The sequence below is a fragment of the Sitophilus oryzae genome, unplaced genomic scaffold (genome assembly GCF_002938485.1).
Source record: "Sitophilus oryzae breed Bouriz unplaced genomic scaffold, Soryzae_2.0 scaffold_1583_pilon_pilon, whole genome shotgun sequence".
Taxonomy (NCBI): Eukaryota; Metazoa; Arthropoda; class Insecta; order Coleoptera; family Curculionidae; genus Sitophilus; species Sitophilus oryzae.
In genome coordinates, this window is record NW_022146262.1 from 1,025,348 (window position 1) to 1,049,624 (window position 24,277).

The following is a 24,277-nucleotide window of genomic DNA, read 5'->3' on the forward strand; positions in this document are numbered from 1 at the left end:
TTGTGCAATACGATTCATGCAAAATATATAGTGTGTTCAATTAAAATTAAACACGCTATTGCCGTTTAAAGCTAGTAATTATTAATATACATTTTTGGACACTCTGTATAAGGTAGTAAATTTTTATTATTGCAACACAATATCTGGTCAATAATTAATCTTCAGTAAATATTTAGTAAAAACTTTGATACCCTTGGAGAAATGAAGCCTTAAATTTTTACTGTACTTCATAAAATTGAAAATATTTCAAAAACGTATGGTTTAAGTATGATGAACCTTAATCACTCCCCATCTTTATTTTAATCGTGAATCTAAAATAGAATAATAAGGCCAGGAGTTCCATTTAAAAAATACAACTATAATATTTTTTACTTAGTTGGGACACTCAGTATCTTGTAAAAATATTTTTAAATTGTAGCTCTAATAATCCTTCAACGAACCCAAAACTTACAATTTGTAAAAATCTAATCGTTTAGCTACAATACTCCGTGTCGTATGTGGTGAACAACCCTGTATACTCTATTATTGGTTGGGGACAACACCGCAATGAAAAAAGGTTCTCTCAGTCGAAATGAATATGACTTTGACCCAAAAGATTGGTGCTTTTGAATAGGGCCAAGAACGACGTTTCTTTACCCAAAGCATTAACTATCTTTTCATAAGCTTTAAAAAATTACTTTAGAGAATAGAAGAATCTATCTGTTCAAAGTATTTCACTCCTGACCCAAAATGAATATGCAAAAGAAGTTCTTGCTACAAGAACAAAAGTCTCTTTGATTCATGCAAAAATTCTTGATTGAAAAGGGACATTTCTTGATTAAAGAGACAGAGACTTTTCTTAAACCAATAGCGAATACCATTGACTCAACTAAAATTTATTTTGATCTAGGAGAAGTCTATACATCATATACAGGCATATTACTAGTGATGGGAGTACTCGAGCGAATTTTCGCTAGAGTACTCGATTATTGAAATAACCAACATCGCTCGATTATGAACGAGCGATGCAAGTGACGACGTGACGAGTACCAAGCGACGAACGCAAGCGATCCTAGAATGAAATAAATTGAAATTCGAAATTCGATTTTCGATTCGACTGATTGTATATTGTACATACTGTCCTTCGTCATCGTCTTTGCGTGTCGTTATTATTTTTCATCAAAAGAGTATTTAGCTATTGGAAAAATGGCCATGTTTCTTGAATGAAGTACTTCCTAGGGTAATTTTCTTATTATCTTAAAACAAAGTAACTTGCACTTGGTTGAATGAAAATAGATTCAAGAGAAATTTTCGAATTTTTCAAGAGACCCGTTTTCTTGAGTTAAGAGAGTTTTTCTCCAGGCAAAATATTTTCTTTTACGCTAAAATAAATTCTCTTGCCACTAATTTTTTTTTTCAAGAACGATGACGACTTTAGTTCAAGTCTCTCTTTTTTATCAGTGCGGTGTCAGGTCTAAGGAGAGACCAAGTTACCTCAGCCAGAGACAAGTTCCTCGACTGTGAAGGGCACGGAGGGCCAAACCTCAACCTGGAAAGGTGTATCATCATCATTATCTTCAGCTTATTCAAGCGTTTCCAATTATGGCGTAGTCTCCCGCACATATTTAGATACTCTCTTTGTAGTTGGGACCATTGTTGTCTATTGTTGGCTATGTGGGCCCAAGTTATCCTTGCTACATTTCTAATATCATGGTCCCACTTCAGATTTGATCTTCTTCTAGCTCTCCTAATTCCTCGTGGGTACCGTACTAATTTTTGTGGCCCATCCGTTCTTCTTGCCAGTTGTCCTGCCCATTGCCACTTAAGGGATTTGATTCTGTAGATGACATCTATTACGTGGGTCTTTTGTCATATCCACGCTGTTCTTTTGCGGTCTTTCTTGGTTATTCCCAGCATATTTCGTTCTATTGAGCGTTGTGCGACCTGCAGTTTTCTTATAATGTCCGTTTTAAGTGTCCAGGTTTGCAGTGCATAGGTCATGACTTGTAGTACACATTAGTCGAACGTTTTAAGCTACACGCACACTGGTACAATCACGGCCGCGATCACGATCACAATCAGGGCAGCGATAACATGAGCGATCATTCTAGCACACACCAACGCGTTCACGTTCACCGCTGTACCTATATGTAGTGCGCCATCCTGTCGGTATACAAAGGTAAAAATTAAAAATGTGAATTACGTATACCGAAAAAGAACATTCTTAAATATTTACCTACAATATTTAAACTTAAACAATAAAAATGTATACATATCGTCGGCTTTATGACGAAAAGGCGTATCTCGATTTTTGGCGATTTTGAGATATCAACGTCATGACATGCCCAATGGGTCATATTTTAGCATAGCGAATTTGTGCATCTCAATATTGTACCTTTTTCATTTTATATTCGTTTAAAAATTTGCCCCATCTCAAATACTACAATTCTTCGTTATGACGAAGAGACGTACGTTGAGATAGGGCTCTTGTTATATCAATTGTTATACCAATTGTTATACTACAAGAAAGATGGAATTTGTGATAGGTCCTTTTGTTTTAAGTTATGAAAATGCATGCGAGAGAAAATCACACCATTCTACCTAATTATTTTCTGATGGTTGCTTGGGACAAAATAAAACTTCTATCATGGCAGCAGCTCTCTTTTACAGTGTGATTTTGAGTCTGTTTTTTGGCCAAAAACCATTGTTAGAATGAGCTAGACTCTGTAATAAATGGCCGAAGAAAAATTGATCGAAAGCAAAACAACGAAACGAAAATTGTCCTAATGGAAAAATTCCCGAAATTATAATTTTAGCGAACCAAAAACAACATTTTAGCGAACCAAAAACTTGCCCGAAAAATACAATAATTTTTAAAAAATGTCTATACCTATGTGGCGGATTCATCTATCCAAAAAAATCCTTATGGGTTTTTCGCCACTGCGCTGCAAGAAAAATCTACAAAATAAAATAGTTATTTTTTGTAAACACTTCTGCGTTAAACCTAAACGGACGCTGCTTGTCAGAAGTTGTGTTTACAGTAATAAAAATTTGCCTAACAAAGAAAAAAATGCTTAACGTTTCGGAAAGTTTTCTCTTTCCGTCGTCGGAAGCAAAAAAATATAAAGAAACAAGAAAAAAAAACTATTTAAAATATTTAAATTGAACTATTCGAGAACACTTTACTTTTTAAAACAGATACGTCTACAAGAAATCGTTGACGTTCTGTTAAAAAGACATTATATTAAGTTAAACTTCAAAATTAACAATTACTACCTGATAATTACTTAATAAGGTAAAACCAAAAAGCCCAAACTTTCTGTATGATTATTTTTAAATTTCACGTATGTTATGTTTATTTATGTAATCTTCTTTAAAATCAAAGAAGCATTGCCATACATTACTAACATCTACAGATGCATGAGCAATACATTTATTTTTATTAGATTGAATTAAAAAAGCCTCTTTTATTTTTCTTTTAGAGGCTATCGCTTCTTTCATTATAATTTTGGCGTTATTAAAATTTATTCTGTGTCCCAAGAATGCTGACAAATCTTAGATTTGTGAAAATCTCCCTTTCTTAAATAATCTTTATGTTCTTTAATTCTGACATTTAAGGGTCTAGATATTTCACCAATGTAAAATTTATCGCATTCACAGGGTATTTGGTATATTACATTTTTTGTTTGTTGTTCTGTATTGATTGGTTTAGTATGTGATAAAATGGATCTAAGTGTATTTTGTGTTTTGAAAGATGTTCGTATGTTATATTGTTTTCCTATCCTTCTTATTTTTCCGAAACGCCTCGTGTGTATGGAATTGTAAGTTGTATATATATTGTGTATTGTTATCATTGTGTCTATGATTTGGGGCTTGTATTTCGTTTAATGTTTTGTCAATAAAATATGGTGGATAGTCGTTTTTGATTAATGTATTTTTTATGTGGTTTATATCTCTATTTAATGAAATGTTGTCTGTACATATTATTTTTGTCCTATCATATAAACCTTTTATCACACATTTTTTTACACTTATACTGTGATTAGATGTGAAATTTAAGTATCTATCTGTGTTTGTGGGTTTTCTGTAAACATCTAAAATTAGTTTATTTTGAAACTTTGACACTAAAACATCAAGAAATGGCAAACGATTACCTCTCTCTACTTTTAATATAAATTTTATGGTAGATTCGCGAGAATTTATATAATCCAAGAAAATGTCTATTTCAGAAACGTTATGTGGCCATATTGCAAAAATATCATCAACATAACGCAGCCATATTACAGGCTTTTTTGAAAAACTATTTATTGTATATTTTCAAAATCTTCCATAAAAATATTACTTAACAAAGGAGAGAGAGGTGATCCCATTGCCATACCGAAATCTTGTTGAAAAAAATCATTATTTAATTGGAAATAAGTAGTTTTAACACAAAAATATAAAAAAAAACTTATTTTTCGACAATATGTACTGTAATAATTTTTATTTCATTATCATTGTCAGGCTATTGGCATTGTCATCCCTGTCAATTTTTGGAAAATTTTATTTATTGTGCCTATCATCATCCTGCATAAACACGTAGAATGGAAGTCGAATTTGTTATCATTGAACAGGGAAAACAGAAACTGTTAGTCCACAGTTATTAAAAAGGCACGAATGTAGAAACATCTTTTGTTTTTGTTTAGTTTGGTTTTTATTAAATGGACCGTGAGTTTAAATGCCTTGTATTAATGCCCTCAATTAACTGAATAATTACTAAAAATATATTAATTAAAAAAATGTATTTTTGTATAAAAAACAATGTTATTAAAATAAGCTAGATAAGTGTATTTTAATTGATTATTGTCTTTGCTTCTGGAATGAAAATTGTCTTTGTTTTCAGTTGATCTAATCCAACGCGAATAAATTCCTGATTTTTTGGTGATTTTCAGATTTTTTCTGTATGTATATTATATTTTCTTGTATGTATTTACAAGATGTGAATATTGTATTTTTTTTCCTTATTAAGAACACTTTACCATCATTTTTAAATTTATTTTACATGGGTGTATGTATACTATTCGTTCGGAAATAAATTTATTATTATTATAACAAAAAAAAATCTCTATTAAACAACTAAAAAGAAATTATTTATTAGAATTTACGCACAATTTATCTTCAGAACGTTTCCTCAGTGTCTCCGTTTAAGTGTTAATACAAAAACACTATTAAAAAATTAAAGACTTTACATTTATTGGCCAAATAAAGTAAGCGATTTTCTTTAAATTGCTCTCCTGAAAAGTAGTAAAAATCGAGATACGCCTTTTCGTCATAAAGCCGACGATATGTACTATCCAATCCAATTGCAACTCCAATTTTGTCTCAAACTTTTTATTTTTAATTCTATTATTTTTGTAACTTGGATCGGATAAATCATATAGAATTTTGAGTATTTTTACAGCCTTAATTGGGTGCTCTGTTAACTCCATTTCTGAATTGCAACAAGAAAAAACACACAAAATAACGGAAAATTGTTGTGGAGATCCCTCTAGCATACATTCTTATATGGGACACCGTGTATATGAATCACATAAAATAAACGCACTTGAAAATAAAATTTATAATAAGGTAGTTAGTACATAATTTATTAAAATATAAAAACAATTAGCGCGATCACTTTAATGATAATATTTACGAATCTTTTTATATAACTATCAATATTTTATTCCCAGGCCTGCTGAAATAAAATACACTTTGATTACTTTTGATTTCGGCTTTGTAATAAACAGTGGAATTTGTGGGAGTATAAAATTAACATTTAAATACACTTCTTAGATGGCTACTCTGATAAATTATGGATATAGAGATCGATATATCTGTTGATAATGGGTATTAATAGCATCGGATTGAAAAAATACATTTTTTTTTGTTTTTTAATGCGTATAGAAGCAAATAAGTGGAAAATTACTCTGTAAGATGTTTTTCCGAAAAACTCACCGGTTTTTAAATAAAAATTATTCTAATATATGAGGGGTGGTTTCACCCCCTTAGAATTCGAGTTTCGAAAAATCCCTTCTTATCGAACCTCTACACCCTAAAGTCAATCCGTTTTCCAAAAATCAGCTTTTTACGTCAAGCGTTTTAAGCACGATCGTGATTAATCAATGACCAGATTTTTCGAAACACCCTGTATACATTTTTAAAAAATCTTAAAATATGTAAAAAACAAAATAAAATATACGTGTTAAAGCGTTTTTTCGGAAACTTGACCGTTTTTTAAATAAAAAAATATTGTAATATTTGAGGGGTGGTTTCACCTTGGTCTCACCCCCTTGGAACTGGAATTTCGAAAAATCCCTTCTTATCGAACCCTAGAATAGGGAAACTACCTAGAACCTCTACATCCTAGAATCGACCTGTATGCCAAAATTGAGCTTCTTACGTTGAGTCGTTTAAGCAGGATCGTGATTAATCCGTGAGTCAGTCACTTAAGGATTTTATGTATTAGTATAATCCTTATAATAGATAGTAACATACCAAATCTCATTTTTTTATCTAAAAAAATAAAAAAGTTATAGGGGTGTACTACACATGCACTACATGGTATATTATATTTTTATCCAAAATACGATTGTCATCTGCTCTAAAAAGGTATTTAAAATATTTAACCTTCCCTTTTTAGTCCTTCAAACGGGGAACTAATAATTCCTTTTCAATTTTCCAAGTAAATAGGTCTTTTGTGCCGGGTGATTTATAATGGCCGCTTCCGTGAGGCTTTTCTACTTTAATCGTATCAGAAAATAAAAAATGGCGTTTCCAAACAGGATATAGATAGAAATGAAAGGGCCAAGTTGGATTTATATTGTGGGTGGGTGCAAGCAGGCACTTTCCTTTATACTCGTACACATATCGATTTTATGGTATACAGTATGAGCCAAAAAGTTAATAAAAAGAAGAAACTATTGATAGTGAGTTAACAAAAAAAGTATTTTAAGTTAATATCTCCTCTTTGCAGCTAAGGCTAATCTGGATGGGAAGTTTCCGTGGAATTCGAACCGCGGTCCTAGGCCATATCATTGTCAATGGCCTACCGATCAGTCTACCGGGTGCGTCTCAAAAGTGGCCCACCTCTAAAACTTTTTTATTTTTTCACAAAAAAAACGAGATTTGGTATGTTAGTATATGGCATTAAATAGGATTGATTGACGTATTCAATTGTTTTTGGTCACTTTCTGTTTCACCGGAAATGACTACAACTTTTGACAATGACACCTCGGTATTTTTTTACTGTATTTGATACAAAATGACACTCTCAATAGAATGACATATCATATATCAACTTTAAACTTTTTTGCATATGGTTTATTTCAAATTGTAACATGCGTTTCATAACGACAATTTGACTCAAATACCAAGCTACTTTTGGGACGCACCCGGTATATCGAAGCTTACTCACGAGACATCGACTATAAATTTCGGTTGACCGAAGTAACTATTTTCTGTCAGTAAATAATATTAATGAAACAAATCGATACATAGATAAACCAAAATTATGTATTTTGGTATTTTGTAATTTATTCACAGGACAATAAAACTGAAAGAGCTATACTCTCTTTCTAACGTTACTTGATTAAAAATTAGTGTTTTTAACACAACCATGGCACTCTAGATTGAAACTTAAAATACATTTTTTTTAAGCGGAAATGTCAAAAGTTGACACATCATAAGATGTCATTCTATTCAGAGTGTCATTTTTTATAGAATAAAGTAAAAATAGTGATAAAGTGATAAAAAACAACTGAATACGTCAATCAATCCTAATTTATGTTATATACTAACATAGCAAATCTCGTTTTTTATCAGAAAAATAAAAAAAAGCTACTTTTGAGACGCACCCAGTATATCGAAGCTTACTCACGAGACATTATCGACTATAAATTTCGGTTGACCGAAGTAACTATTTTCTGTCAGTAAATAATATTAATGAAACAAATCGATACATAGATAAACCAAAATTATGTATTTTGGTATTTTGTAATTTATTCACAGGACAATAAAACTGAAAGAGCTATACTCTCTTAATCTATTATTTAGAGTTCTGACGTGGTACTTAATAGCATGTCAGTGTTCTATATATGGTTTACAAAGAATGTTACGAAGAATTACTATGATTGATATACCAAAAAATTAATAGTAAAGGTAGAGTTATTTATCAAATAAAAATTAAAATACGTGAAATTAAAATTGATTAATTTTTTCCTTTTTTTTTAATTTCAGAAAAAGTAGAAGTTAGTGGCTGTGAGTCCTGCAGGTTGATGTTAACCTGCCGTCAATTAGATACCATAATCGCCATCTTGGATGTGGATTTCCGAATGAAAAACCCGATTTTCGATACAGGTGTCATTCAAAATCGAGGCGTTCAAGTATTTCCCCCAGATCATCCTCGAGATGCTTTAAATAAACGGTAAGGTTACTAGAAGCTGTTAGCTAGTATATAAATAAATGTTTCAGTTATTTATAAAACTTCTACTATACACCAAAAAAAGATTATACTAATAACTACTACTGTATATGAGTACTACTTCTATTTGTTAATTAGTTCTTTCTAAATAATAGTTTATCAACGTCTGTTTACCATTACATGCACTTTAATTTTTGACAAGCCCTGCGGCATGTGTTTTTTGTGTAGATTAGAGATGAAAGCTATTACAAAGCATGTGTAAGCAAGTGCAGATGCAATCCAATTTAAAAATGGCTAGATATGGCCGTGGCATAATGTTTTTTTGAATAATGATTTACGATTTATTGAATCTGACAACTCATGGGAAGTAGGGCACAAAAGGAACGTAAAATATACAATTTGAAAAATTTTCTCTGTGGCGGATTCATCTCTCCAAAAAAGTCCTATGGGTATTTCGTATTTCGCCACTGTAAGAAAATCTACAAAATAAAATAGTTATTTTTTGTAAACACTGCTGGCGTAATACAACGGAGATAATTGTCAGCACTGAGTTACTAATAAACAAATTTGCCTAACGGACAAAAAAATGCTTAACGTTTCGGAAAGTATATCTCTTTTCGTCGTCGAAAGCAAAAAATACAAAGAACAAAGAAAAAACCTATTTAAATTATCTAAATGCCACTATTCGAGGACACTTTAGTTTTTTAAAACAGATACGTCTTCAAAACCGTTGACGTTCTGTTAAAATGACACCTGAAAATTACTACCTGATAACAATTATTATAAAAGGTAAAACTAAGAAACTTCAAACTTTCTGTATGAATGTTTTTAATTTTTACGTGTGTTATGTTCTTTAAATACAAAGAAGCGATTGCCATACATTACTAACATCTACAGATGCATGAGCAATACATTTATTTTTATTAGATTGTATTAAAAAAGACTCTGTTATTTTTCTTTTACAGGCTATCGCTTCTTTCGTTATAATTTTTGCATTGTTAAAATCTATTCTGTGCCCTGTGTTCCGTGAATGCTGACAAATCTTAGATTTGCGAAAGTCGCCCTTTCTTAAATAATCTTTATGTTCTTTAATTCGAACATTTAAGGATCTAAATGTTTCACCAATATAAAATTATTTATCACATTCACATGGTATTTTGTATATTACATTTTTTGTTTGTTGACCAGTGTCCATTGGTTTAGTGTGTGTTAAAATGGATCTAAGTGTGTTTTGTGTTTTGAAAGATGTTCGTATATTATATATTGTTTTCCTATCCTTCTTATTTTTTCCGAAACGCCTCGTATGTATGGAATTGTAAGTTGTATATTACTATATATTTTTTTTTATGTATTGTTATCATTGTGTGTCTTCTGTCTATGATTTGTGGTTTGTATTTCCTTTATTGTTTTGTCAATTGTTTTTGTGTTATTGTTTTGTCATGGTGAATAGTCGTTTATATTAATGCATTTTTTATGTTTTGTGTATTATCTATTGCTATTCTGATAAACTTAAATCTACACAAGGAAAATAAACCTATACAATATTTTACCACAAAATGATTTAAAATTTCCCTTATATCTCACGATATTAAAATTGTAGAACACCCTCTTGGGTTGGGACTCAATAGATACAGACACAATGCCTATATTCTATACAATTGAGGTGAACTACTTCACAGATAATTTAAATTTTAGACCTACATACATGGGGAAAATGAAACACGATTTCACGTAAAATCAAGAATTATGACGTATTCCTTTCAATGTACACGCCAGATGTTCCTAAATAGCCAAATCACCCTGACCAGTATCTATTGTTGAATTTGGGGCTGTTGGACAGGAAGACGTATCGGCAATGGACTGTATACAGGGTGATGCACCCAGAATTTAGAATTATGATTTTTCTTCGCCTAGGCACAGTGTCAATAGTTTTTCTAAAAATTAAGATGCATTTATTTATGTAGGTCTGTTCATAGAACACTGGCAAAAGTGTGCAAAGTTTCATTAGAATCACTTTAGTAAAAGTCGTTCAATAATAATATTAAGAAAGGGGAGCATATTAACAAACACAGGTGGAGCGCAATAGGAGATTAAGGGTTGATTCTCACTATATCTTCCGTATCAGCTCCCTTCCGTTTTTCTTCCGTTTACGTAAAATATTATATCATGTAAATGAATAGGACAATGCACACTATCAGTTCCGCTTCCCTTCAGTTCCATATCATTATCTTCCATACATTTTTTTGGCGGCCAGACTGAAGCGTTGTCAAGTTCTTACATTTGTGCAACAACTTAAAAAAAATTCCCAATAATTAGAATAAAACCTTAATTATTTACTAGTAACTTTGTATAACCGGATATGCAGATAAAATCTCATAATACCAACCCCGCCAGGGTTATGGCTAAAATTCGTTTATGTTCACCTCGTATATCTTTCCATCGATGACGCAGGATGCCAACTCACCCCAAATATTCAAATCTATGACGTATGACACGGGTGGTACACACGGCATGGCGGTTCTATTCACACGGCACATTTATTATTCACTTTGCGCTGCCTTTGGCACGTGTTCAGGCAGTTCGGCAAAGATAAATGATTCTATGTAAAGTGCGTGGAGGGTAGCGTTTGTGTTCATTTAGAGTTACTGGGTTAATATTGATGACAGACAGATGACTGGTTGGGAAATATGTTAATTAAGAAATAGTTTTAAGACCAATAATATTTATGGGTACCTTTTTGGAAGGGTGATATTATTTTCTTTGATGAGTTTGACCCCTTTAAAAAATATCATAGGGTCACAGGGTTGAGTTCAAACATTAAGAAATATTTAATTAATCAAAAAATGCAGAGAGTAGAGAGTAGAGAACCAGTAAAATTATAGTACAAAAATGGAAGTTTAAACTATCATATATAATTTCTAATTTGATATGAATTGTTACCAAAAAAAAAGGTTTTACTTGAGTTAAGTAAAAACAATCTTCGGATTGTCACGGGGTTTCTAACAGAACACTGTCTCCTCAACGAACACCTCAGTAGTCTGAAGCTGAGAAACAAAGGTGAATGCAGATTCTGTGGGGAAGAATGGGGAAACACCAGAACACCTTATCACTGAGTGCGCCGAGACGACGACCATTCGTGCCATGAACTTTGGTACGGCTGATGTCGAGGATGAAGAGCTGGCCTCTGTGGAGCCCTCTCAGATACTGGCTTTTGTTAAAGTCCCGAGACTGTATGATGAGTTATAACTCGTTATAACTCAAGAAAGGGGAACACACAATAGATCTGTAAGGTCGCGGTGATTAACTCCCCTCCTAAACATTCTACATTCTACCAAACAAAATAATTACTATCCCAAAATATAAGGTAACTCGTAAATAATAATTTTAGTGCGGTTACATCACTTGCTATTATACAGGGTGAGTCTTAAATAAGTACAATTATTTTCAGGGCTGCTAGATCTCGATAAAAGAAACACATTCTCTTTAAAGTTATTTTACTTTGAAAATTGAAATGAAAAAAGCCAGTGGATTTTTCTTCTTTTATAAATTAATCATCCTTGTATCTCATATATATATATATTTTGGTTTGCGAGACCCTTATAGTGTGCATCATTATAATATAAGACACCGTGTATACAGTAGTTGACAAAGTACATTTTTTCAAGTTAAAAGCGAGATATAAAATTAAATTAAAATCTATTTTCTTGTGGTTTGTTTGATGGTTTTATTTAATATAAGGAGACATTCAATACCAATCTATTTTTTTTATAGGTGTTCAGGAGTAAACCACTGCAGTTTCATATTACGGGAAGACAGTCCAGGAAGTGAAGCGTGGGGTTTCGGTAACATAACCATAAGATACGCCTGTATCACACGTAAGTAAAAATATTTTATCAATCATATACAGGGATAGACGTATATACCCGTTGTGTAAATACCAGTAAAATACCAGGAATATTGTAGATATATATCTGAATTTAATGGTATATTCTTGGTATTATACCAGGTATTTACAGTGCAGTCGGCGGGAACTCCTTTTATCAAATTAGGATATTCATCTAAATGTACAAATGTTGAAATTAAAAGCCCCCCATACACCCAGGGGCGGATCGAGGATTCGGAAAGGGAGGGGACTAAACTTAAAACTATACTCAAAGTACATACTCCAGGGTCGTTTGTGACAAAATAAATTAATAATATCGTATTACTTGACTGAATCGCATCCTCGATTACGTAACTAAAGTTTAATTGGTATCGATTATACTAGACATCTAGAAATATACCATATCTAATTATTAAACGAACATCCTTTTTTATTTTCATTTTCGTATCATTTTCTTTTTTATTTTAGAGGACAGAATCCACAGATACTGTAACAGCCAAGTCCGTCTAGACGAAAACATATCTGCAGGATTACTACACAATCCCGGATATCCCAGGTTTTACGCGGGTCAGAGGAAATGTACCTGGAAAATTACTGCCCCTTCACAAAAGAGAATCTCTCTAAGAATTTTAGATCTAGCTCTATTCGGTTAGTAGGTAGTAGGTTAGAGTAGGGCAAAAATAGAGTTTTCATATCATTACTATAAAGAGTTATAATATTTTTTGATAAAACCATATGAGTATTATTTATAGGGATAAAACTAATATGTTTTCAGATACGAGAGTATCATCGATAACAGACTGCAAAGATGTGTTGCAAATCAAAGATACAAACCAAGTTATTTTTTCTACATGTAAGCAGGGGTATCCACCTGACGAAATAAGATCTGGGAGTGAGTCTGTAGAGGTTAGTAAATTATTAGTAGATGATTTTCGCCTTAGCTTCTCAAGATAGGCCATCTCACACTTATCCACTCAGGAACGCGGAGCAAGATCTTTATCTACCTACCCCACGCTCAGAGTTAGTTAAAAGTTCAATATTATACAACTCGAAAAAAATGCACACCTGCAATCACCTGCCATTTGAAATCAAATCCATAACATCATTTTTTTCATTACGCAAAGCATTGAACTCATTACTAACTTATTTACTAGACAAGGCTTTCTACGCCGTAAATGAATTATATTTTGAAAATCGAATTTGATCATCTTGTAAACACTGGTCGAATGTTTGCTATTGCTATATTTACTAATGACATCGAAATGAATTTATTTAGAGGTTATTGATATTTTACTATAAACTAGTTAAATATTTTTGAATATTATTTTTATTTTTTTGTTCTTTGACTTTGTAAACATTTATAAATGTTTATTTTAACAATAAGACTGACAATATTATTTGTATAATGTTTTGTATTATCTTTTGTTTATTTGTTTGTGTACCTTGTTTTTTTACTTTGTTTGTTAGTTTACCTTTGTCTACAAATTGAAAATTTTTTTGACAATAAAGGCATTTATTTATTTATTACAGAAATAGGCAGATGTCAATAATACAATACAACTGTAACAACATCTATCATATACAGGGTCCGGCAACAGTGCGTCGGGCATCTGTAGCTCCTCGCGAATAAAAAACTTGGGAATGTTGTTTAAGTGCAAACCTAAGGTATATAAGAGGGTGTATTTTAGGAAAATATTCAAATCTCAAAAAAGAGTGAGTGGATCGGGATGATATTTTTTAAATGGAACACCCTATATACCGTATTTTATTGCATTTTTAGCTAGATATAAATTACTATAATCATCATATAAATAATCATATACAATCTTTGCTAATAATGTTTTTAATAAATATGTTGGCTAATTTAATTTGTGTACTCGTTTTGAACAGTATTTCTAGTATTTGTCTCCAAGTAGTCTGCTTTCCAGTTTTCTCCGATTAAAATGTTCGAATATTAAAGAATTTGTAACATCCTCTATAAAAAAATCGATAAAGGGATATTAATTAATCTACTGATATATTAAAACTGTAAAATAAGGTACAAAATGGCTGGTTTTAATTAAATTTCCACCGAACTTGCAAATTTTACGAAGCAACTTGGGAAAACGGGACGTCGTTTTTCTTATCAAGCCTCTTGTTTGTTATAATTAAAAGCAAGAAGGTCCTTAACGACACAATGTCGAGTTTCAAAACAAAGTCCCTGTTTCGGTCCCTACTTTAGGGGTAGTTATACTACTAGTAAGGGGGCCAGGAACTTACCTCAAGAACCCATAAACAACCTTATAGTGGGGATGCCCCGACGACTTGATGCACTCATAACAAATCGAGGAGGCAATATTTTATATTAGTAACCTCAATTTTGTCAGAATTTATTATTTATTTATTTATTTTCTCTTTTTTGTCAAACATTTTTCTTCATGGAATTTGCATTTTTTTGTATTTTGACAAAATATGTTATTAAACTTGGTGAAAGTTTTCCCTTTTTTGTGTTATTTTTTAACATAACTTTAGCATCTCTTGATTTCCACGAAAAATAAGTTTGAAATGTAATTTTTTATTAAAATAGTAAGGGGGTGCAAGACTTTTGCCGATGAGTTTATATATATATTCTTTTACTATTTCTACATGCCTTCCATTTTTTTTATTTGTTGTGTTATTTATTAGAATGTCTTTTCTTTCCACTAGTTCGTACTAAATTATATTACTTTAGTTTTTGCTAAATTGCTGGCTGTATTTAGTTCATTAATTCGTGCTTGTACTTCTTCAGGACTACTGGCAATTAGGACTATGTCATCAGCGAATCTTAGATGGTTAAAATATTCTCCATCTATTTTTCATCCTTTGTTAGTCCAGTCCAGTTGACGGAAGATTTCTTCTAATGTTGCTGTAAACAACTCTGGGGATATCGCGTCTCCCTGTCGTACTCCTTTGCCAGTTGGGAACTCTGGGATTGTTTTATATATCATTACTCTTCCTTTGGCTTCTTTGTATATATTGGCGAGAGTTTCTATATAAGGCCTATCAATACTTTGTTTCGCTAGAGTTTCTATTATTACTTAGGATATATCGAGTCGAAAGCCTCCTCAAAGTCTACACAGGCTTTGGCTAGTGGAAGTTACCCCACCAGTAATAGAGTATAAATCATAATATAACCTATTTTTCCTTTTAGAATCTAATTTTTACAGTCCAATAGGACCCCACGACGCTCGAGTAAATGCCCATTTAGCATCACTTGGGCTCCCGTACTATTAGCTTATTTTGAATGAAACGAGAAGCAACGCTAAAGATTAAAGATCGATAATCATATAACTTGGATAATATAATTTACATAAAACTTTTTTGACTCTTTTGTGGTTTTTACGATAAATGAATGATGATATATATGGGGGGTTCAGAAGTAAACTGTGTGAATCAAGTCCTAGAAGATAATCATAGAGAAAATGAGAGTTAAAGTTTTTTAATGTTACTTAATTAAAATAAAACAAGCTGGAGGAGAAAAATAATTGTATAATTGCAAACTAAAGTAACTCAATACTCAATATACAACTGTGGTCATTTTTAAGAATGTTTATTATACTTTTTTGGACTTGAACCATCTTATCTCTGAAAATATTTGAAATTTCAGATATAAATTGGTTCATCGGTACATTTTTCTTCGTCATTAAGAGATTTATTGACTTCACATTGCCTATTAATAGTGTTTTCTTCGATTGTTATAAAAATCTATACTAATATATAAAATCCTTAAGTGACTGACATACTGATTAATCACGATCCTGCTCAAACCACTCAACGTAAGAAGCTCAATTTTGGCATACAGGTTGATTCTAGGGTGTAGAGGTTCGATAAGGAGGGGTTTCTCGAATCTCAAATTCCAAGAGGGTGAAAACGCCCCTCAAATATTACAATATTTGTTATTTAAAAAACGGTTAGTCTTTCGGGAAAACGCTTGGACAAGCATAATTTAATTTTTTTTACATATTTTGAATTTTTTTAAAAAAATCATACAGGGTGTTCCAAAAAGTTGGGTAATTTCTTAACCACGATTCTGCTTAAACTGCTTGACGTAAAAAGCTTATTTTTGGCAAACGGATTTTTCGAAAGTCAAATTCCAACAAGATGAAACTACCCCTCAAATATTACCGTTATTTCTTGCTTTGCTTTATCATCACCATTACAAATGATTAATTCGACGCGAACGAAGTCGCTGGTATATGCTAGTTATGGTATATAGGCGGGATAAAGGAAAGAAGATCTTTCATGTGTTGCCTTCTAGAGTGTGCTCCTAGCTCTAAAATTTAGCACGCGTGTTAAAATCGCTTAAATTTTATGGACTTGATCCAGTTCACTTCTGAAAGGAACCAACAGAATATTCAGAAGCCAAACAGAAACAGGCTCTAGCTGCTTAATACGTGAAGTATGACTTGATTCCATTTCTCTATTGGAAAAAACAATATTTTATAAACGTATAAAGACGATTATCTTAAAATACTAGGAAATTGGACTTAATCCATTTTAATTCTGACCACTCCATATTTTTCTTTTCCAGGTAGTATTGAGATCAAGGCACGAAATCAACGCGCGCAGAGGAGTTCTCATTTATTTCCAAACCGTGGGCTGTCAAGTTCCGGAACCACCTAAACAAGGATACCTAGTATCCAAGAACGACTCTTATGCTTCGTTCACATGTTGCAGGGGGTACTTGTTTCCAGACACCAGAACCAAGTCCAGGACGATCGAATGTCAGGGTGTTAATTGGAATATTTCGTTGCCTTTGTTGGACTGTGAAGGTACGTGGGGGGGGGGGGATAATAAGTATTTTTTAAATTATTAAAAAAGAACTAATGTAAACTAATCTCTAATGAAAATAAATATGTAAATATAATTATGTAATAACAAAAATACAGATACGTGAGGAGATTCCTCACGTAAAAATAAGATTTATTTTTCATATCAACATGGGTCCAATTCTGCTTTGTTTCGTAGGTACAGGGTGTTAAAGTCTTAATATTTTTTCGATTTATTATAATTTTCTTCAAAGCACTTTTAGCGTTTCGAATGAAATTTTCAGGGTAAAAGTTACTGTAAATGGGACATATTTTGAAGCTAAAAAAGTGCCGATATATTCACCAGGGACGTGCATATGGGCTACCACTGGAATATTTTTCTAAAAAAAGAATGTTCTCTTGTTCACGAAATAGTGTAAGCAGTTTAATGCCGATTAAAAGTTGTCTCTTAATATTTTGTCGATTTCGGCATCCTTTATGAGATAAATGCATTTTTATTAATTTGTCTTGATCCAAGTGTAATAGCAACTTTTAAAAAATTTTAATATCATTAACTTGCATAAGTGTTAAATAAGTACTCAGTGATTCCTCATCAAAAAATATAAAAAAAAAGTTTCTATAAACATAAGTATGGAAATGTATAGTTTTAGAGTTACAGGATGTTAAAACCTTTTAAAATTAGGTTTTTGGTAATTATCTGAAATACCATTATTTTTTTATTTGAAATTTCTGTAGTTTGGACTAATATTAATAATAACTAATAGTAATAATATTTAATAATAAATTAGGTAAAATATATAATTTATTAATTTTATTTTAATTTTATTAATTGTGATTAATAAAATTGGGTTTCTCCAAAAAAATCCTTTATTATTTTTTTTTCGCCACTGCACTGCAAGAAGATAAACTTTACGAAACGTTAAGCATTTTTTCTTTGTCAGGCAAATTTTTATTACTGTAAACATAACCTGACAAGCAGTGTCCGTTTAGATTTAACCAAGAATTTAACGCAGAAGTGTTTACAAAAAAAAACTATTTTATTTTGTAGATTTTTTTTGCAGTGCAATGGCGAAATACCCATAAAGGATTTTTTTGGAAAGATGAATCAGCCACATAGGTATAGACATTTTTTAAAATTGGGTTTATCTAATCAAGGGGGCCGAATTCGACAAAATATTCGAGAGATAACTTTTAATTGGCATTAGACGGCCTACACAATTTTGATATCAAAAGGAAAAAAGTCAGTGGCGCACATGTTTTTTTTTTAAACATATTCCAGTGATAACCCATATGCACGTCCCTGATGAATTTATCGACACTTTTTTAGCATTAAAATATGTAGCACTAGTAACTTTTACCCTCAAAATTTGATTCGAATCACTAAAAGTACTTGGAAGAAAATTATAATAAATCGAAAGAGTATTAAGATTTTAACACCCTGTAGCTACGAAACAAAGCAGAATCGGACCTATGTTGATATGAAAAATAAATCTTATTTTTAAGTGAGGAATCTCCCCATGAGAGATGGCACATGTTTTTTGAAACACCCTATAGAATTGAAGAAGATATTATTTATCATGTAACAAATTTTCAAATCAAGAGCAAAAATTTTGTAATTTTCAAGATCCCGCCAGACTCATTTGCCCATTTGCCAATTTTCAAAATCAGCCAGACTTGCTTTTGATTATAGTTTGATAGTATCAAATGATACGTTAAATTTCAAGCATGGGAAAATAAGGGTTACGGATTCCAAAAATCTGTCAAATTTTTCCTCCACTTGGGATATGCCAGACTGTTATTTCCATTAATAGAATGATTCACTTTAATAAATGTCAAATATTTATGACTCCGAAAATAAGTGTACTAATAACCACACTCACAAATTGTCACTTTATGTCACCATCCGAACAAACTATTTCATATTCACCCCTACTGGGAAAATAATAAGTACAAAAAATCACTGCGTCCTAACTATACCGTTTTAGAGAATGATAAGAAAATATAGTTGAATTTTCTCTAAGTTCCCTAAGAATCAAAACCCGTTTCTATGCTAATATAATTTTTAGGTTTTCATTCTGTGATAGATGGTTATTATTTATTAATTTTAAATTTCGTCATATCTTTTTGCTGTTTGAATGTGTTAAATAAGCACAAAATTTATTTAGTTCAATCACAGCTTGTTCAATGCTACGGAAAAAGTGATTATAAATTTGGTGCTTATTTAACATTTTAAAATAGAAAAATATATGACGTTAACCAAAATTAATAATAACAATCGATCCAAGAATGAAAACGAAATTATAAATACCACAGAAACGCGTTTTAATTTTTAGGACTTGGAAAAAATGCAATTATATTTTCATATTTTTTTATTTTTGTCTAAAATGGTATGGAAATTTATAAAAGTATAAACGGGATTAACCATAAACTAATATAAGATATTTATTTTTAAGAACAGTGGCAGACAGTGGTAAACTATTATAAAATATAAGGATCCCCTGTATAATAATTAAGGATAGAATAATTTGGTTTATTGCTTAATGACCCCAGTAATATACTAATATAAAGCTATTATCATTTATTAAATTATATGGGTGTTGTTTATGTCCTAAGCCTACATAGTTTAACCAATTTTTTCTAAAGAGAATAACAATCGAAATATATTTTTCCCAAACTATTGTCATTTATATAAGTAATGTTTGTCAGAATATGACATTAGGAAATTCGTGTGGTATTTTTGATAAAGTATCTCTGTAAAGTTAGTGTTGTTCGAGCAGCAGAAGCGTGTGATAAGGAACTTTTAAAACAAAACCCATTTAGTGAAAAGTTGGTTTAGTTGATAGGCAGTTTCGTTTAGTGAGTTATACAATTTAGTAGTCCTATAGAGGATAGAGGGTGAGTTTTTTATTACATACAAAAGCTTCATTTTTGCAAAGTTCCAAGAATATTATAATCCTATTGATTCTCTTTATAATTTACTAACATTTTGTGAAGAGGCAATAAAGATTTCTGCAAAAATAATAAATTGTTTCACGTTTAAAAATCTTAAATTTTATATATTAAGTTTTAGTTTTTCAGTATTGTTATCGTTTTTGTGTTTATTTTGTTACATTATTATTAATTTTATATTACTAATATAGATACAGGGTAAAATCAGTGTGGGGGCAATTTCAGATAATTGCTATTTTAAAAATAAAACTTTTGGATTTGGCGATAAAAACAAAAATGTATACAAATTTATTTGTTTACATAGTTAGCGAACCAAAATCACTATACAGGGTGTTTCATAAAACATATATGCAATCTCTAATTGGGAGATTCCTCACGTAAAAATAAGATTTATGTTTTTGTATATCAACAAAGGTCCGATTCTGCTTTGTTTCCTAGCTACAGGAGGTTTTCTTCTAAATGCTTTTAGTGATTCGAATTAAATTTTGAGGGAAAAAGTTACTATTACAAATTTTAATACTGAAAAGATGTCGGCATATTCACCAGGGACGTGCATATGAGTTCTCACTGAAGTATTTTTCTAAAAAAAATGTGCGACCCTGACTTTTTTCTCTTGTTAGCAAAATTGTGTAGACCATTTAATGCCGATTAAAAGTTGTCTCTTGATATTTTGTCGATTTCTGTCTCCTTAATGAGATAAACGCAATTATAACAATCAAAATTAATAAAATTATAAAAATAAAAATAAAATTAATAAATCATTTATTTCATCTAATTGATTATTAAATTTTATTAGAATTTATTCAGTGCTACCTGCAAATTCTCAAAAAATTATTGGTATTTAAGATAATTACAAAAGACCTATTATCTAAAAGTTTTAACATCCTGGAACTTTAAAACTATGCATTTCCGCACACATATTTATAAGGACTTTTTTCATATTTTTTGATAAGTAATCAATGAATACTTATTTAATACTTTGGCCAGTTAATGACATTAAAAAACTAAACTGGGTTTTATTTTAACCTTTGAAAAAATATATTTCAAGATTTGAATTTTTATTAAGCAACTATTGGAGACTGATGGTTTCTAAATATTTTTTTATACATATTTTGGTGTAAATTAATTTATAGATATAGTTTGCCTTAATACAAAATTTTAGTTTCGGAGATATAACAAAAATCGGATCATTTGAATAAAAAATTTCAAAATTTACCATAGTTTACTACTGTATTTAGGAAACGCATTGTATATCAAAATAATTGATTTTGTAATAAATGAACTGCTTTATCGAAAATACCATTTTATGATTAAACGGATTTGTTACAAACAAATCCTACTTAAAAGTAATTGAACTTTACAATGTAAGACTCAGTCTTTCCTCAGGGTTATCTGCGGTACGATAAAATTTTATCGCAGTACTAACAGATTAAGTTTGTTTAAAGTTAATAATCTAATTTCGATAGCTGTGTATACACTATACATAATAAATACAAATGCCATTCAGTATTCAGTAACAGTATTGAAAAGACTGAATTTTTATATTAAATACATTTAATTTTGTTACAGAAGCCCACAAGCTAGAGTCAGTTCGTTCAAGGAAAGTTAAGTTAGAACCACCCGATATGTCTTCAGGTCAGTGACAATAGTATATCGTTTTATTACGAGTAAAAATGATACTTTTATGGCGAGGCTGTACGTACGACATTACATGCGAGGCACAAAAAGTCATTTTTACTCACAACAAAACATGCTTTTTCTTTTCAAACGTCACAAATAATATAAAAAGATTTAAAAGTAATACCTTGTAAGTAACTATATATCGAGAAACTATGGTTACGCTCGTTCAATTTGACGCTTTATGTCAGTTTAATAATATATTTTTATACTTTTGTGCTTAGGTTGCAAAAACTAATACTTTTGTGTCGTTTGAAAAAAAAATATTTGTCCGATGTGTTCAATTGCTTATGTGCAATTGAACATAAGCTATGTGCAATATTGCACCTACCAATTCAAATATAAATATTATGTCAATTCTTAATATATTAAAATATCAATTATATTTAGTGCAAAATAATATAACTAAAAAATGTCTATACCTATGTGGCGAATTCATCTCTCCAAAAAAATCCTTTATCGGTATTTCGCCACTGCACTGCAAGAAAATCTACAAAATATAATAGTTTTTTTTAAAGGCTTCTGCGTTAAACCTAAACGGACACTGCTTGTCAGAAGTTATGTTTACAGTTATCTCTTTCCGTCGTCGGAAGCAAAAAAAATACAAATAATAAAGAGAAAAACTATTTAAAATATTTAAATTCAACTATTCGAGAACACTTTACTTTTTTAAAACATATACGTCTACAAGAAACCGTTGACGTTCTGGTAAAATGACGTCAACGGTACCTAACCTAACCTAACTTCTAACAAGCAGTGTCCCGTTTAGGTTTAACGCAGAAGTGTTTACAAAAAATTGGCGCCGGGAGGCACGTATAGCCGCCCATACTAAAATATGTTAATATCTCAAAAACTGCGACTTTGACTGATTTTGATGTTATAACAAATTTCGTTGCAAATATTATTCCTAATCTTAATTTAAAAACCGCGTTTCGCTAGCTAATGTAATTTTGGAGTTACGATTTTTTAAAAATGTTAACCCCCTCCCATTCCCCCTTACCAACCCCCCACTCATGACTTCAATACTCTCGCAGTTAGCTTTTTCAAGGACCAAAACCAAATTTTGTATTTAGGTCATTTATGACCCAAATAACTCATTTTGAGTGAAATTAAAAAAACTTTTTTTTGCCGGTCTTAATAGCCTACCATACCTATTGTATTATGTACAAAATAAAATAACTATTTTATTTTGTAGATCTTCTTGCAGTGCAGTGGCGTAATACCCATAAAGGATTTTTTTGGAGAGATAACATAACTAGTTTAAAAACGCATTTGTAAACGTACAAACATTACTTATTTACTTATTTTTTTTATTTCCAGACTTAGCTTTACCCATTACAATTATAATACTGCTATTCGTCGTAAACGCAGTGGTCCTGTATTATATTCAAAAGGCCAGAAAGAAGTAAGTAGTACTTTAATATAAATAAGTATTAGAAGATTTTGATATATGAGACCAAAATGAGATGAAATACAATTTCACAAGGTAGAGAATGTCTCCAATTATTGACTTTTTTATCACAATATCATTAATTAATACACAATTCATTAATTGGTCTTTTGTTTGTAATGTATTTGTGACATAGGAATTCCTACACCTGACTCCTGACTGACCCTAACAAAATTTTATTTATAAAGTAAAATAGTCAATTCTACAGGTACTTTTTGAATGTAAATTCAGAAGCCGGAAAATAAACGTAAAATTCAAAATTTTACATAAAGTTTTGTACAGGGTGAATCTTAAATAAGTGCAAATATTTTAAGGGTTGTATAGAGGGTGTCCCAGGCTGAGCGTGCATTAGAAGTTTCAACTAGTGGGTTTCCATTTGAAAAAAATGATTTATAATAATTTTTTAGTCGCTCAATTCCATGACAGCTCTCGCCATTATTATATGACATATGAACATTTTAATTTTTGAAATAGATAGCCACATGTCTTCTCTTTATGTCACAGTGCCTGTGGTAATCACTAAATTTGACTTTTAGGCTATACAATTTTTTTTTGACAGGTAGTTTTTTTCGTCCAAAATTTTTTTTTCTAATTTTCAAAGTAAAATAACTCGATTATTTTAAACTTATTTGAAAAACGGTAAAGAGAAAATATATTTCTTTATCGAGATCTACCAACCCCGAAAATATTTGCACTTATTTAAGACTCACACTGTATATAAAACACCTTAAATTCTATTACTCTAATGTTTTTTTTAATGTAATTATTATTCCTGCATATTTCATTTTAGCTTTCTGTTTTTTTTTGCAATTGTCTTTTAAATTTGTTATAATTTTTATTTAAATGTCTTCGTTTTTATTTTTCAGCGATAATAGACAGCGGCGTGCATTAATATTCGATTTGCAATCAGATTCGGGACGTGGTTCATATGGTTCCATGGATAACCATAGCGGTAGAGTTTCTATTTCCAATGAGATAGACAATTTTTTTTATTGTCGCTAACACTCAACGTAGCATTTTTGCAAAGCAATTGTTGTTATATCACTATACACGGTGTCCCACATCACTACGGAGATCTCGTAACACAAAAGAGGATGAAATTTCTTCTCTGG

The 24,277-nt window shown here is 31.1% G+C and overlaps 1 protein-coding gene across 3 annotated transcripts in view; it reads left to right on the forward strand.

Moving 5' to 3' along the window:
- LOC115879666 overlaps positions 1–24,277 on the forward strand; it is a 37,598-nt gene that overhangs the window by 10,250 nt on the left and 3,071 nt on the right. The window contains exons 3-10 of one of the 3 annotated variants that reach the window (XM_030896584.1): positions 8,236–8,422; positions 12,191–12,294; positions 12,771–12,950; positions 13,078–13,208; positions 16,852–17,092; positions 21,608–21,673; positions 23,036–23,120; positions 24,032–24,117. In XM_030896584.1, the coding sequence (XP_030752444.1) occupies positions 8,236–8,422; positions 12,191–12,294; positions 12,771–12,950; positions 13,078–13,208; positions 16,852–17,092; positions 21,608–21,673; positions 23,036–23,120; positions 24,032–24,117 (1,080 nt within the window). Of the gene's footprint in view, positions 1–8,235; positions 8,423–12,190; positions 12,295–12,770; positions 12,951–13,077; positions 13,209–16,851; positions 17,093–19,778; positions 19,985–21,607; positions 21,674–23,035; positions 23,121–24,031; positions 24,118–24,277 lie in introns of those variants that run through there. The other 2 variants (XM_030896585.1, XR_004049748.1) reach the window with 2 other exon arrangements.